This window comes from Amblyomma americanum, chromosome 5, assembly GCF_052857255.1.
Source record: "Amblyomma americanum isolate KBUSLIRL-KWMA chromosome 5, ASM5285725v1, whole genome shotgun sequence".
Classification (NCBI taxonomy): domain Eukaryota; kingdom Metazoa; phylum Arthropoda; class Arachnida; order Ixodida; family Ixodidae; genus Amblyomma; species Amblyomma americanum.
In genome coordinates, this window is record NC_135501.1 from 24,018,754 (window position 1) to 24,036,050 (window position 17,297).

General features: G+C 47.5%; 1 protein-coding gene across 1 annotated transcript in view; it reads right to left on the reverse strand.

Moving 5' to 3' along the window:
• Nucleotides 1-365: 365 nt before the first annotated feature.
• The window catches only part of LOC144132333 (E3 ubiquitin-protein ligase UHRF1-like), an 85,520-nt gene continuing 68,588 nt past the window's right edge, over nt 366-17,297 (reverse strand). The window contains exons 12-15 of the mRNA XM_077664660.1: nt 15,820-15,957; nt 12,761-12,860; nt 6,291-6,541; nt 366-1,505 (exon numbers count right to left, since the gene is read on the reverse strand). Of these exons, the coding sequence (XP_077520786.1) occupies nt 1,359-1,505; nt 6,291-6,541; nt 12,761-12,860; nt 15,820-15,957 (636 nt within the window). The 3' untranslated portion in view covers nt 366-1,358. The remainder of the gene's footprint in view (nt 1,506-6,290; nt 6,542-12,760; nt 12,861-15,819; nt 15,958-17,297) is intronic.

Sequence of the window (17,297 nt, forward strand, 5' to 3'; positions counted from 1 at the left end):
GAAAATATGTTGGTCTACTTTAGCCGCAATGAACTTGAGAACCTTCAAATCGCGCTAGAATGTATGATAAGAGGGTCTGGGGTATGCAGCATGAACAGCAAAACACTTCGACAGACAGCTGCTGCGGCGGCTTCCCTACAAAGCACTGGTGGAAGAGGGAGCAAAATATGTGAAAACAACAAGGAAGAAATCCTGGGCACTTTCACCGTTGCCGTTGACGGACCAGATGTGTAGCGAGGTTAGGTTCTGCCAAGAACAATGCAAATGTGTACTGAATTCTGGGAGCACTAAAAATGTAGCTGTTCAGACTCTGTGCTAAAAAATGCTAATAGTCAATTTTATGAAGCGAAATTGACAACAAACAGTTTTGTATCACACTCAACAGATGTATTTCTCAAAATCAGGCAGCTTGCATAACACATTTTCCCGTATTACACATTTTTTAACAAAACGTACCAAGGATTCACTGTATATAAAGCTTTAACTTGCTAGTATGCACCACCTAGAGAAAAATAAAAATTGGTTACTCACACTTTTGCACTCCTCTCAGTTCTTCCATATTTGTAGCAAACACCACTCCAAGCAAGAGCCCATGGGGCCTTGGTTTACTTTGTCTAGTGCAATACAATGATGCCAGATATTTCCAAAAGATGCCTTTCAAAAGCAAAGACAAAAAAGTATCGACAACATTTTGATGCTGCGGCACACAGTGTCTCCTGTAATTACACATACGTATACATGCTACATTACACAATTCTCTTGGAAGACTTCTAGACATAAAGAACACCATGGCTGGTTCATCAGCAGCAGCCCAGATGAAATATTAGTCATGAACTCCACGGACATGTAGATATGTGCCTTTCATCTCCTTTGTGAGCAAAATTAATTTCTCCCTCCAACAAAAATGTGTGCTAAGTGATGGTATGGTTTCAAACAAATTAACCAACAAGATATCGAAAATGATCACTGCACAGTTTCACTGCCAATCTCAAAAACACAACAGCTTCAAGAACCAGATGCTTGTTACTGAGGGCAGGATACAGGTAACTAAATGTTCATGGGGTAAGAGCACAAATGTCCTTTGTTAACATGATCTTCAACACTGACAACAGATACAGAAGTAAAAATGACAAAGCAGTTTACTAATCTGCATATAGATTGCAACTGCACAATCAATAAAAGTCTAAAATTCATCTAAATCAAGTACTCTTGCCACCCCATGAAAAGCAGCGTGAGCGGCAGTTTTTCTACATGCCCCCTCTGTGGGGCTCTGACAGTAAATGCAGGCTGTTGTTGCTGCTGCTGGAGGTGATGCAGCCACAACTGGATGGACAACAATCGCTGCCCAGGAGGACCGCTCATCGACCATTCTCGTAGCCTGGGAACAGTGCTTGCAGTGCCCTCTGCAGGGGTTTGTTGGCCACGAGGGTGAACTTCTGGCCCAGCTCCTGGCGGCACGTGGGGCAGCTGAACACCTCAGCCTTGAAAGACCGCTGCAAACAGCTCTGCAAAATGGAACACCACGGGTGGTTATTTTTGAGGGCTGCCACAGCATCAACCTTTATAGCAGGGGTTTCCTAAATGGGCTTCGTCGAGTGTTTTTCGGGCTTCCCCAGGCACATGAATCCACTTATGCATAGACTCTTCCTTTTACCCAAGTTGTTTAGGGAATAAAGTCGACGAATGATTTTTCGGACTCCCAAGGGACCGTACTGCAATTACTTATGGAGACTGTTTCTCTGTACACCTTGTCAGTATCATTGAATTTACATATAGTATTTATTCAGAGGAAATGCACCTGCATGGTCCTTTTTGCATGCATATAAGGCAGGACGGGACAGAGGCTAAGATATGTGGGGTTTCCAAACAACTTTCAGAAGCCTTCGGATTTCCCCGAGGGTGAAAAAGATAGACTCCTTGCTGTAAAGTATATTGTCACCGATAAACGGTCGAAGCACTCAAAACCAGGTTTAATTAGACGTGCTAGGCGTCCAGGACAGCAGGGGGCTCGAGCCAGGAAGAAGACGAAAACCTCTAGCCCCTCGAGAGCGCAAGGCATGGCAAGTAACATCTAAAACAGTTCGGCCGCGGTATGGCGCCACTGGATTGATTGGGACTGTGGCAATATCATCGAGCTAACACAAAAGAGTACAATAAAACAGGCATTTCGAATTCCTTCAGTCTACACTGTTGCAACAACGAACCATGCATTGACTAATCTTCTCGAGCAAAACAACTCATTCAACTGCAACCTCAAATGAAAACCAAGCAAAAGGCACAGGCTCACGCAGGACATAAGCCTAATACTCTTGAAATATTGCATCATTTGTTAGATGAAACTGTTCACTGTTTGATAACCTCAGGCAGTTCAGCTTTAGTAGTGGAGTATTCCAAGAGGAAAAGCTGCAACACAGGTCCCAACTCGGCGGATGCCTTATGTCACCTGACAACATTTCACACAGCTGGTGGCATAAATTTTTGACCTTGTGCTTTAATGGCAGCTTGCACTGTTGTACTTAAAGGGACTATGCAATAAATTAATTGAGATTACGTAAAGCAGATGTGAGATAAGCATTTCATCACTCGTCACCCTAAAGCAAGAATTTTTGAGCTAGCATCAATAACAACGAAGATATAGACAATTAAAAATTACGCTCAGGTCTGGGACTGGGCGCCGCCCATGAACACATCATCCGCTGACGTTCCCTTTGCAACTTCCGGTTGTCGCTCCTAGCACCGGAGCAGCAGCGTCGGCGGCGTGATTGTGGCGCGCGTCGGGTTTCTTTGCTTGGCGTCTGTTGTAGTTAGCAGTAATGGACCCGGACCTCGAGGCGCGACTGCTCGGTTTTACGGCCGCGATGGGCATCGAGCCCTATGCGTTCACGCCGTACCGGCCATCCAGGCAGCTCGCTCACACAAGTCTCTAGGAATAACATGTCTGCGTTCAACACCTCGCCAGTCACTGGGTTTGCAGCCGACGACACAGCAAGGCGTATTCATCTTGGGCAGACGAAAAAGACACTGCAAATGGCTTCGGAACTCCCGATAGAAGGAGGCGGCAGAGGAAAATTGAAACCATATGCGCGAAGGCAATGCCCTGGCTCGCGCTTGCCCAAGAGGGTCACGTGGCGGCACGAGCAGACGATTCTCACGGCTACCGGAAGTGCGCCCCTGACGTCGTGGCTGCCGTGGCTCCAGCGAATGAGAGCGTGTGGTGGCCTGGCGACGTCATGGTACAGTGACGTCTTTTTTCATGATTTTAGTACCATAATCTGTCACTACGAGCACACCAATCGGCCCGCGAATTTTAAAAAACACGGTTTTTAAAAATTCATAATAAATTGCCGGCTCAGTTCTGAAGACTCATACCTAGGGTGAATGCTCATTAGCATGATTTCTAAGCATTGAAAACATTTACAAGCGACCTTTTATTCACTGCGTAGTCCCTTTAACAGCTTGATGCAATGTCTTCAGTATAGGGTCCATAAAGGCCGCGTATGACTCTTTCTACATATAAGGTTAGACTCGTGATATTTCAAACTGATATAGCCGCCGCGGTGGCTAAGTGGTTATGGCGCTCGGCTGCTGGCCTGAAAGACGTGGATTCGATCCTGGCCGCGGCGGTTGAATTTCGATGGAGTGAAATTCTAGAGGCCCACGTACTGTGCAATGTCAGTGAACGTTAAAGAACCCCAGGTGGTCGAAATTTGTGGAGACCATCACTAAGGCGTCCCTCATAGACTGAGTCGCTTTGGGACGTTAAACCCCCATCGACCAACGATCAACCAATTTCAAACTGACAATTTGCACTTTTAGTTAATTCAAAAAACATTCGAAGTTTTGGTTGGCCAGCCATACCTACAATGCAATTTAAAGGTGCTTAATCTGTGCATAGTTTTGCGTAATTCTACTCCTTGTTAAGCTCCATGCTCCTGCAGCACGAAAGAGCAGCTGCAAGCGTCAGTTATGTTAGGTTTTTGGCACCACGTTAGCTGAAAGTTTGTGCACAATGAATTCATGCATGGAGCTCTGAGCATCCTGGTAGGACAGCGGTGCTTAGTTCTACTCTTTTCGGAGCTTCAGAGATGCTTGATTTGCACAATTACGCATGCATTGGGCATGATACCACCTGTGACGAAACTTGTAGTACTTGGAACATAAGGGCAGCATGAAGAGGATGCCACGTGTGCTATCTGCACCTTGGACGAAACAACCTCTGGCCCTGTACTTATTGAGGAACCACTAGGTATATACCATATGCTGCTGTGTATAATAAAGTAGAACACCACCATTACGTTCCCAGGTACTGCGTTTTCTTGGCTGTTGCATTTTCACAAGCCAGTCCCATCCAAGCTAGCATAAACTACTAATATAAACTTCGCTGTTGCATCAGAACTGCACCAACTTTCTAACATGCTACTTTGTGAACGTCACTTTGCGGCTGTGATTTTCTTCCACGTGTCTGCATTTAGCACGGAACGGAATGACGTCGGAATATCGGCCAAAGTGAAAACTCGACTCCACTGGCACCGGGCTGCCAACATGTTCGGTGGGTTCTGTCATGTTGCACTCACGCCGATCATGTTTGAGGGAGGCGTGAATTTTGCTGCGGCTGTTGGTGTGGTTCCATCGCCGCTGCAGCACGAGAGCAAATGACCAAAGGCGCAAAAACGAAACTATGCCGCTACAAAGGCCGCGGGGGCAGTGCTGCAGAAGCTGTAGTTATGGGGTTGGCCCTGATGCATGTTTCTGTCATCCGCATTTTCCGTGTCGCCTCTAACTTAAAAACACAACATTTCGACTGCAATAGATGAAGACTGTGTAGGATTAAATATAAGAGCGCACTTTGCCCGCCCTCTTCGCTGCTGCGTCCATTCAACCAACAGTTCCTCAGGCCGATGGAGAGCCATCGCAGAGCATTTAGGATTTTCTGTGCACACGAACGATTGCGACAGCCACAAAGCCTTGCAAATTCCAGATACGCATTGTCCTCACTAGAAATAATAAAAAAAAAGAAGCCTCATCTGCCCATTTTTCTCACGTGCACTTCCCGGCTGCTCCCCCCCCCCCATAACCCCACAGTCTGAGAGTAACATGTAAAAGTTATGTTTAGACATTTTTTTTAATGGCAAGAGCTAAGGTGCCGTGTTCTAATCACAAGGAGAGACCCCTCTCACCGAAAACAAAGCTTTCACAAGCGGGAAAAAAAAAAGGAAAACATAGGTGTTGCCCTTCCCGGCTGATTTCCCAAGAAAAACGCACGTGTTGACACCGATTTTTTTGGCATGAATCTCAGAGGCTATGCTACATCCCCATTCACCTCAATACGGCGGCAGCCAGTCCTCTTCGTTAAGGATGTCATGAGTTGAAATCATCTAGAGGGAGGATATTTAAATCTAGTTTTCTCCGGCGATAAATACATCTTTTCTGCCGGAAAAATGTCAGCATAGCCAGAGAGAGCCAGAGAATCAACTTTCCAAGTGCACCTCTTAGGCGCCCATTCCTGCATTCCGTGTCGTAGTTGTCGGTGTAACACGCCACCTGACAGGTAGTGGCAGAGTGAAACGCCACCTGCCACAGCAAGCGCGGAGGAACGGACAATCAGAAGGTGGCTGCCACCAAAAGATCCCAGAGGGTGGCTAGCAGCATAGCACGCCAACCATGGCGTGAAAATACGTGAAGGGCTAAGCTCAAATTTCACGTTACTGGCCATCATAATCGTTCATCAATTCTTTCACTGACACAAATAATCGGATCGAGATGTGCTCCGTGTGCCTTCAACTCTAAATTTTGCTCCTCAAAGTTAAGGCCTGTCTATCATGGGAGCCAAGTTATTAACCCATATATGCTGAAACTTCAGGAATTTGATAAATATAAATATTTTTAGGCATGAAATGCTTATTTCACTTCAGAATTAAGAATCATCCTTTGATTGACGGAAATATTTTTGCCAACACCGACTTTCGAGGCATTTTATAGTGTAAGCTATTAGGCAAATTCACTACCAGTAACATGTTGTAAAGCTCCACAAAAAGTGGTATCCTACATATAGGATGCTAGGCATATATGGGTTAAAGACTGTAGATCGATCTCGAACACCTGGAATTCTGTACACAAGCGCTTCCATTTCGCCTTCTGCACAGCGCAGTCACTGCAGCTCTGGTGCTGGGGACTGCGGTCAACACCAGAGTGTCAATTACCGACCGTGGAAGTCTAGGCTAGACAGAACAGCGGGTGCAAACAGGCACCCTCCTGTTCACACCATTTGTGCATTTGCAAACGGGCATCACCTTGCACAGGGTGTGGCCGCAGGGCGTGGTCACTGGCTCACAGGCCAGCTCCTGGCAGCAGACGCACGTGAAGACCTCCTGGACGCGGTCCAGGAATGCCACCCGGCCCTCAGGCACTGCTGCCAGGCACTCACTCCAGAGGTGCTCATTGCACCTGTCAGCGTCAATAGGCTCGCGCACCGATGGCTCCAGGGCCCAGGAGGTGCCCGGACGCCGCTTCTTGGGGCTGGCTGCACCATTGCCTGAGCTCGCTGCAAGGCCCAACATAGTGCTCACCTACCGTCACGAAAGGTAGACAACCAGACTAGACACAAAGGGCAAGACAAATGAGACTGCTGGCTAACAACCACATTTCACAATGCGAACAAACTTTCAGCGCTAGCCATAGCCTAGTTCCCTTGTTTTGCGCTATGTCCATCATCATTGGCTTGTTCCCACGTCGTATTTCGCAGCGAAAAGATAGCCAACTAGGAATCCTTTAACGTTATCACGTGGGCATCAAGCAAATGGCAGCACAGCGGCCTATGACGAGGCGAGGCTGCGGAATGGGTGACAAAACGCACGTGGTCACAAAGTGCATGCCATTTGCTGCTTGTTCTGCCACTCTACTTTTTCACACAGCACTGCAAGAATGTTCACTAAAGGGCACTAATGAAAAACACCAAACTAAGAAATATGGACAGATCACTCCTAAGAAACACTGCCAACATTTCTCTGGGCAGGAAGATGGCCACATTGCTGAAGAAGTTGCAAATTAAATTTCCAGAACCCTTCCGCACTAAATTTCTTGCTACTTTCAGTCACAACTATGCCATTTTTATAACGTAGTTGTGCCTACGGCCAGCCAGAGTGTCACATGGCATTTTGTTGGCCTAGCTGCAGTGGCGATGGCAGGCTCAGCTGGGAACCCTCCAGCTAGATCATGAGCTGCATTTTATGCAACAGCGTAAGGGCCCCGTTCTTCAGGAAAGCCAGCATCGGCGTTTCTGTTACTGAAAAATCTGGATTGGTAGAAAAAGTGGCTCCCATAAATGACGCCAGCCACACCAGCGATGCATTGGATCTTCAGTGGTTGGAGTAACCATGATCAACGCACCAAGCACACAGGCAGTCAGACGCCGTCTTCCACCTCACTCTAATATAAACACGCAGAAGAACATGACTCACGCTACTATAGTAGGATACAATCTAACCCTGCAGCAGAGCTCTGCTGACATTCAGAACTGCTGCACAGAATTCCTTCATGACAAAAATGTAGTCCGTTGTTAAAAATTTTCTTATAACCTAAGCAAGAAACTAATGCCCAGACAAAATTGTAAGCTCAAGAATTTTGATGCCCCTGGCTTGTTTAACGCAGTCAAACATTAAAAAGCTGATTCTGTTCAGTGTTGCAATTGGTCAGCGGAGTAACCCAGGACGTTGCAGACCATGGCCCTGTGTTACCAGTGGCTGTATTTTTAGGTTGTATCCTACTACAGCGTCACCTCTCAAGTTGCTACTTCGTATCCCCTGACCCTTAGGTTATGAGTCAGACACGCTATGCAGAGGCCACTCAGGCACGTTGGTATGGCTTGGTTAAAGCGGGGCTTTATATGCATGTCGTGTAGTCTTTCACATATGATTGTGACTGTGAAAGAGGAAACAGTGTCTGTGTCCGCGTGGGCAAGAGGAACCGCTGTCGCACCATACGTACCCTTAGAAGAAGAGCTTAAGTGTCCCCAAACTTTTTGTGGCATGCGTAACTCATTTATAGCGATTTTCCAAGGTCACATATACCGTATTTACTCGAATCTAACGTGCACATTTTTCCGATATATCGGGTCCAAAAATTGGGTGCGCGTTAGAATCGAGTACGACACTAAATCTCCGATATCATATCGCCATCGGCATTTCAAAATGGCCGCCTCGTACGCACTTCGAGCCTATCTGTCTATGCCTAGCCAGCCTAGCTGCAGTAGCGTCCTCCTCGTGCTTGGTCTACCCGTTTTCTGCGTTTGATCTACCAGCATAGACGTGCCGACAGCGAAGATACGCCGAGTTCATCATGATGCCGTATTTAAAAGGAAAGTCATCATGCGTGCAGAGACGACGGAAATCGGGCCGCATCACGCGCATTTGGAGTTCCAGAAACATGCGTGCGGGACTGGCGCAAGCAGAAGGAAAAGATTTTCGCCAGCAAGGCTACACGAAAGGGTTTCAGTGAACCGAAGCAGGGCCGGTTCGCCGAAATAGAAGAGCGGCTCGCAGAATACGTGCAAGAGCAGCGAGCGGCCAGTGATGATTGATCTGCTCAAAGTCCGGGCGATGCAGTTAGCCCTACAAACGGGGCTCACGCGGAGCGACTTCAAAGCGAGCCGGTGCTGGCTGTCAAATTTTATGAAGAGAAAAGGGTTTTCTCTTCGAAGGCGGACGGGGATATGCCAGAAGTTGCCCGAGGAGTATGAAGAAAAGCTGCACAGTTTTCATCGGTACGTTTTGAATTTGCGCCGCAGGAACGGCTACCATCTTGGCCAGATTGGAAATGCCGATCAGACACTGCTCTACTCCGACATACCTGCCACCACAACTGTTGAAAAGAAGGGGGCGAAGCAAGTGCGCGTGTTGTCTTCCGGCCACGAAAAAACACGCGTCACAGCAATGCTTTGTTGCACCGCGGATGGACACAAGCTGCCCCCGTATCTTATATACAGACGCAAGACGCTCCCGAAAGGAATCGTGTTTCCGAGTGGCGTGATTGTGCGCGCAAATGAAAAAGGTTGGATGACGACGGACTTGGTCGCCGACTGGATCGATCACGTCTGGCGCAAGAGACCCGGCGGCAGTTTGGGCCTGCGTGCGATGCTAGTGCTTCACGCGTTCAGGTGCCATCTCGACGAACGCATCAAGGACAAGCTCGCTGTGTACAACACCAACCTTGTCGTGATACCCGGCGGCACGACATCGCAGCTCCAGCCGCTCGATGTTTGTTTAAACAAGCCGGTTAGAGACAGGATTCGGGCGCTCTACACCGAATGGCTTGTGAATGGCAGCCATGAATTCACTCCCAGCAACAGAATTAAGCGTCCCTCGCTGCAAGACTTCACTGGATGGGCGAAAGATGCGTGGTGCACGATACCGTCTGCCATGGTCAGCAAGGCCTTTAAAAAATGTGGTATATCGAATGCCATGGACGGCACCGAGGATGAAATGCTTTGGTCCGTCGACAGTAATAAGGAGTTGTCTGACAGCGACGACGAGTGAAAACAATCTTGGCAAGATAAGCCGTTTCCTTTTGTGCGTGTGTGTGTTTTATTATCGCAACTTTAGCGCATCGAGATTAAACCTTTGTTTTTCCAAACGAGACAAAGTTGTATTAGTGTATGAAAGCGTGAGGTGCGAGGTACTTTTTTTTTTTTTTTGCGAAGGAAAACGGGTGCGCGTTACAATCAAGGAGCTTTTTTTTCCGGGGGGAGGGGTCACGAAAAACGGGTGCGCGTTACAATCGAGGGCGCGTTAGATTCGAGTAAATACGGTAATCCGCCCAGTGTCGACTTTGTCACGGATAAATCCATGTCCCGTGAACATGTGGACGTCACCAGGATGGTCTTTTTGACAACAATAACAGCACAGCAGCGAGCGCAGTGATGTGGTGTACAGTAGAACCTCGGTTATATGACATTTAGGGGACCACGTGAAACCGTTGTATAATTAAAAATCTTGCAACGAGTTCACTAATTTATCTACAGTCGACCCCCGCTACAGTGAACTTCGCTTCAATGAAATATTTCCAAGCCCTCGTCAGCTCGTCATATAACGTAATGGAGCAAATTTCTCATCACAACGAACCATTTTTGGGACGCGCTTCCGTTTCAACGAAATTTTTCCTATGCGAAGCTGAGTTTAAAAAATCTATCTTACAATAAAACAAGCATATCGCCGCCCAACCGTGTACTTCCGTAGGTCCATGCTGCTTTGTTTCACTAAACTTTCGCTGGAACCAACTGAACCACTCATTCAAACGCACATGAAGACCGCCTGCTTGGTGGTGATGACAACCGGGCTGGCTGCCTTGCAACAAGGCGCGGGTGCAAGCTCCCGTTTTCTTCCAAGCCACAGCCACAACCAATCTGTCGTCAAAGGAAGCAGCAGCCTGGCAACAGCAGCAGCGCGTTTGCCCTAGTTTTTTTCACTTGTGCTTGTGCGCTGCAATTGACACGAGCATGGTGACTCTGTCTAGGAAGCGGAAGTTCCTTTCTTCCGATGAGCTGAGTGATGAAGCCATACTTGTGGGCGTTGCAGCGACGTATGATCGGATGATGACAGCGACGCAGAGGATTTAGCACCACCATCTGCACTAAAAGTGATGGAAACATTTCATGTGCTCCCCAGATTTGCTCACTATGACGACGTCACGATGCAAATGCTCACCGAGTGCGAGTCACGCCACGGCACTCGTGGCAAAAAAAAAAAAGAAGCAGGAGAAGCTGACCGACTTCTTCGGAAATAAATGATGTTTTGGCACTATGTTGTCCAACCTAACAGTGTTTTTGGGCTGTTTTCGCCTCAACGAAATTTTTCGCGTGCCCAGTCAGTTTCGTTGTAGCGAGGTTCAACTATACTTAAAAAAATAAAGCTCTTTTTTCCCGTGCGTTAAAAAACCGCTCATTTTTGTTCTGCGAGAATTAGTTCTCAGAACGCACGCAGCCAGGCTTTTCAGCTCTGAAGAGGTGGCTTTAGACGAGGCATGCTAGTGCTCCCGTCCCTGTGCATTAAGTATCAGCAGAAGCACCTAGAAAACGATTTGGACGAACCGCCAGAAATACAGTTCTCCAACTCTTTGAAGATGTTTCATAGTGTGACCATGCCAGCGACATGTCTTTCTGTTCAGACTTCCTCTAGAACAGTTGTCATTCCGCGGCAGTAGGCAGCAGTGTCTGTACTAGGAATTCACATCATGAAAGAAAAAAGAAAACTCAATGTTCACCTGCGACACGAATGCATCTGCGGTGTGCTTTCTGGAGCAATGCGCAGCCTGTTGGGTGACAGTGCGCTGATTGCTCCTGGCTCGCTCGGCGTCGCTAGGCCTAAGATGCTCTGCACTGAAGCTGCAGCGGAAAGCCCTTTCGAACTAGCCACAGATGATCACAGAAATGTCTAATCTTGCTACTACCTCTACAATAAATTCATGCTGCTAAAAACATACAGTTGATTTCTCTACTGCCTTCATCAGTGAAGTGCGCAAAAAACTGGGTCAGGCGAGCTGCCTCACACAAACGGCTGTGGGTCACCTGCGCGGAGCCCCGTGTCCAAGCCGTCGGCACAACTGTCATTACAGGCCGTAGTGCGCTCGATCACATCGTTGTGCGCACATCTCTGTCTTGATTCCACCCTGGATGGAACCAGCTTGGTTGATGTTATATTGCCAATAATGAGCTGGGCCAGCGCCTGTCATTCCGCACGGTTCCTACCAGCCGTCATATGAACCAGGGTGTGCATATTTTTCCGTCGTGAAATGCGGGTCATTGCATGAACGGGGAACGTATAATGAGGGTTTCTCTGTACCCCTATTTCTGTGTCAAGGGAAAGCAAAGCAATATGTTCGGCACAAACATGGATGCACATTTCTGCAGTGTTTTCTTCATAGCCCAGAGTGACTTGCTGAACTGGTCGTTGCAATCGAGAAATTAGTGTGTTGTGTGTCTATGGATGTGCGCCTGTTAGAGACAGATTTTTGGAAAATAAATGATCAAGGACTACTCAGTACAATCTGTCAATGATCTCGCCTGATTTGACGACAACAAAGCTTCTTATTTAGCAATATTTTTCATGGGTCCTGTGAATTTTGTTGTCGCAGGATTCGACTGTATTAGTGTTAATTTTTTTATTCATTGAGAGGTGTGTAGCCCACACCATAAGTAATATCCATATCAATTTTTTGAATTCCGAAAACCCAGTTACTCTTGGTGCTGTGACACAACAAATTTTGCCTACACTGTGCCGAAGTACATGTGCAATTGAAAAGCTTGCAGGCAAAGCAACTCCTCCAGTGCACGCAACTCGTTGGGCTACATAACTGTGTTTTTGAAATTCTAAAAACTGATATGAATATTACTTACGATGGGCTAAATGCCTCTGAATAAATAAAGAGCCTAATGTAATAGTTAAGTTACACAGTTTACTCAATATTACTTAACCACCCTGCTGGTTAGCATGTCAGCTGTATTCTGATGAGCTATACCACTGACAATACTATGCTGAAAAAAAGTGCTCTTCTAATTCAAAAAGCCTATATTTTTAGGTGGGAAACACTCTGTATATGCTGTGTTCATCTCTGTTCATCTTCCTTCACCTTCAGTGCACACACTGCTTCCTCATACCATGAGAGTTGGCTGCATAAACTATGATGCTGCAAGTCAGATTCTTGCATGGTTGAAACGCAGAGAGCAGGTCGCAGTACAGAAATGTGAGTTTGCACTGACAAGACACTTTACCTCTTGAGCGCTTGCCTTTCCCTTTGGCCGCTGTGGCATCGTTTTCCGAGCCCGAACCGTTGGCTTCACCATCCTGAGACTCCACGTAACCCTCAGGGTACTGCGCACAAAGCACACACCAAGAATGAGCTCTGAAGAATGCAGACACGGAACAATCTGACAGACAAATGCAAGCAGGCATTCCACTTGCCATAGGTAGGTTGCAGTAAATATAATTCGGAGCTGAACATGACGCGAAGCATATGCCGCACCGCTCAGCCTTAAAGTGGACAGAGAGGTTTGCTGTCTCCACTCATGACACCCACTGAGTTCTATGGGATGCGCCTAGCAGAGTGAGCCCCCCAAGTCAGTTTGCACCCAGTGCAAGCATCTGCCACACTGCACTACCTGTCCCGAAGCTTTTTTGACTTGAAAGCATTTTTGCACCAGAGCAGTCGACAGCAAGTGCAGCCTCCCAAAAGAGCAATGCCACAGGTGAGCAAGGCTTACGCGATTGCAGCCATTTTTTCATTGTTCCAATGCTTTCCATTCCGCTGTCCATGCGCTACCTCACTCCAGGATGCAAAATGACTTTATCATGCTCTCAGTGTTGTTGCTTCTCAAGGACAATTTATGGCACAAAGCTAATGAGCCAGCTCATCTCAAAATTGATATGGTGGGGTAATCTGGGCATTAAAAAAGTTTGAGACGTGGGTGTTCGCCGCCACCGTGACTGTCATCACTGACCACAATCCGCTCTCCTTTCTTACGAGCAGTGTGCCTCAAAGTGCAAAGCTTGCGCGCTGGGCTCTTGCGCTCCAACGCTACAATGTTACCATTGAACATTGCAGAGGAGCCGACCACGCTAACGCAGATGCCTTGTCTAGAATACCCAACGCTTGTTGGGATAGTGCACTGGCTGACGTCCCGCAGTGACCGCTGGGGATAGTGGACCAGGGAACTGTGTGCATGGACAACAAACTGTACTCGTTGTACTCAAGAAAAGCGCACGTCGATCGAACGAAAGTGTGGGATTTCTGTGCGTGTTTTTTTGTCTATATTTTGTGGACCTTAGTAGCATGTATCTGTGTGTGTGACAAAGGGTTGCAGCATGCGGTCTCGCAGGCAGATGCCTTGTCTAGAATACCCAACGCTTGTTGGGATAGTGCACTGGCTGATGTCAAGCAGTGACCGCTGGGGATAGAGGACCAGGGAACTGTGTGCATGGACAACAAACTGTACTCGTACTCAAGAAAGGCGCATGTCGATCGAACGAAAGTGTGGGATTTCTGTGCGTGTTTTTTTTACTATATTTTGTGGACCTTAGTAGCATGTATCTGTGTGTGTGACGAAGGGTCGCAGCATGCGGTCTCGCAGGCTCCGGTTGCTTGCTCGTGCAGAGGTACTCAACCGCCACTTGCCGAACCCTTTTTGTTGTTTGTTGTCTCGGCTTATCTCTGAATAGATTTGCCGAGTCTTGGGGGGGGGGAAGGTGTAGGGTTCGGCGCGCTGTCGCATCTTTTTGTACATGTGTTGCGAATATTCCGGGAGAGGGCAGTGACCTAGGCTGCGCGTCCGGTTTTGTTTTATTTTGTTTTGCTTTGGTGCACGCCGTTAGAAGGGGACTCATGCCTTTTTGGTTAGCCTCCCCATTCGTCCTTGCGGTTTCCTTCGCCGCTCCGGACGGCGGGGCTATCTGCCGGCCTCGACCTTGGACCCCTGTCCCCTTGGCGGATTGCGAGACCACCTAGGGAGCAACTTGTGGGTAAGGGAAAAACGCTGACATCAGTTCTGAGCTTTCCTATTCGTCATAACTGATGACCCGCAATTAGCAGTTAATTTTTACATGTGGAAAGGGGCGCGGGCATCTTCGGGGTGTACCCGCGAAGGGAGCCGTGCCGGTGGGTTTTTTGTCTCTAGCTACTCCTATCTGGCAGGCGCTCGGTCTGGCCGAGTGCGGAGGGAGTGACCGTGAAGAGCTAGTGCGAGGCGCGCCAGTTTGACTGTTGGGACGCGGTGTCCCTCGCCTCTGTGCAGGCGGTCGGCTAGGCCGGCCGCGGATAGTTGTGGCCGTATACAGACATTTGTTTGTACTCATCTGTAAATAGCCTGTATAAAAGTTCGTTTCTCTATAAATCGCTTCGCCTGTAAGTCATATCATCGAGAAGCCTTCAAGCGGTGCATCCAGTTTCTGGAAATCACCGGACCAACACCACCGGCAAACCTTTACTCCGATGTACCTCAGGAGTTCAGAGCTCGGTCAGAACTTCTGTTTACATTTGGACGACATCGAGGCCGCGATCCTGAAATCCGCACTCGCGAAACGTGTTCAAGGAAAGCTGGACCACATTTTCCAGCGTCAATAAATAAATCTGCCCACATCTGTGCCTTTTTTTCCCCATAGTCCAGATATACAGAAATAGCGGACATAGTGAAGCGATTTCCGATTCCCGCAGACTTCGTTAATACCAGGCTAGACTGTATTAGTATTTACACACAGAAATACATGATGGACTCTCACTTTGTTTATGTACAGCTTGGTTCTAAGGCAACTTGATCTGGCCTCATAGAAGGGCACTACTTCTTGAATTAGCATAGAGGATTTCTTTTCGCATTTCACTCTTTCGAGCTCTTTATTTACGCAATGATTCCCTGTTCCATTAACGACAGATGTGCATGTGTCATGCCATCTGCCAGCAAGGAATCAAAATGCAAATGCAGGCTGATTAATAATGGTGAGTGTGAGCTTGATTGTGAGCCTAGCGAAATGACTTCGGCGTCTAATGCTCCTGTTGCCGACACTTGGTACTACTCTGCTGGCACAAGATGCAAGATAATTGAACATACCAAAGGCGAGGAATAGTAAAAAAATTTGAGCGAACTAGATAGCGTACTTGATCCAAACGCGCCTCGAAGAAGTGTACCGGAAAAGGTGGACCGGCCAGTGTGGGTGCTACCGGAACCCAGTCTATGCCAATGGCATGGATATGGACGCTGGTGCCATTAAGAGCTAAGACATTTTGCGTGCTTGCTTGTTGAGGTCTCTCACATAGCCTTCAGAGCAACCACAACAAACTGACCTGCATGCAGAGGCCCAGTTTCTCGGCGGCTTGCTTCCCAGCTTCTGTCCAGGGCGCAGGGCTCTTATCGTCTCTCCGCAGCAGGTAGCGCCACACAAGGAAGCCAGATTTGCCCTTTTCTGGCCAGTACTTGACCAGCTGCAAAAACCACAGGTGCAACACAGTCACAGTGGTCCTGCACACAATATCACTATGCAGACTGCCAAGTGCTTTTTCACTATGCAGTTGCACTACGCTAAACTACAGATACGTCGACCTGCTCGTAAAAGAAAAAAAAAAAAGAAACATCCTTACACGCCAAACGAGAGTTATAAGGCCCATTAATTGGAAAGGAATTAGAATTGATTCAAAATCCTTCAGGCTTCTTCAACACCAAGCAATTCATTTTGAAATGCAGTGCACTCACGAATGGCATTCAGGAATTTTAGGGCTCTAAGGTACACAGAGCTAGCTTTCACCTTTTCTTCACATGTGGCATAGATTACAGGGTCCAGAACAAATGATTGAAATCCAGCGTGATAAGCGCAGTGTGAGTCACACTTGTGTGCAGCATATTTCTTGCAGCTGCTGGGTCTCCTTCCCAGGTGAAGCAGCCACAACTTAGGAGTTTCTAACATTGTGCAGAGTGGCTACGGCAACCTTGGCAGACAGCAAACCTATCCAGAAGGTGCAACATCCTATGCACAAGTATACTAAAGCTCCAGTATTTGAACTTCACTCATGTGAGTGCCCAGCAGGGAACTTGAGGACAGCATCACCAATAGTCATGCCGTAACTCTTACCTTGTCCTCGAACAGACCTGTGTACAGTCTGTGTCATCCCTGTGTTCAGTGCTCAAGCAGTGTGCGTCAAGCAATAAAAATTAAAATTAAAAAGTAGCCCATGTTTTCTGAGCAAAGCGTCCGTGATCACCTTGCTTGCAAGTCTATGGGGCTCTACTCACGCACAAGCGTTACCTCTAAATCGTAGAAGCTGCAATAAGGTGTCAGTTTTTGTGCTGAAAAGTGCACCGCTCAAGCACTCTAAACATGGTGATGCCCTCGCTGGTTCTGCCCAACCCCATACACTGAGGCTGCCAGCACGAAAAGGAGGTGTTGGGTGCAGCAGAAAATGAGGTTAGAAAATCCACTGGTAGTACAGAGGACATCATTGATGGAGTAATATCATAACTAATTATGTCTTTTTAAACAGGCCTATCTACATGCTAAAGATGGCGCAGTGTACTCCGGTTAGTTCTATCCGCACCTGTTAGCTGGTTCTACAGGAACAAGAAATAAATGTTGGGTGTAGGAGAAAATGGCGCACAAATGAGGTTAATAAATTTGCTGGCATAGTTAAAAGCACAACATCGCTGATAAAAGTAATGCCATAACTCGAAACGTCTTCTCAAACAGGCCTACGTACACATCGTATAATAACGGCGCAGCGTGCCCTCCTACCTGCACCTGTACACGTTCTATTCAGCCCGACACAATGAT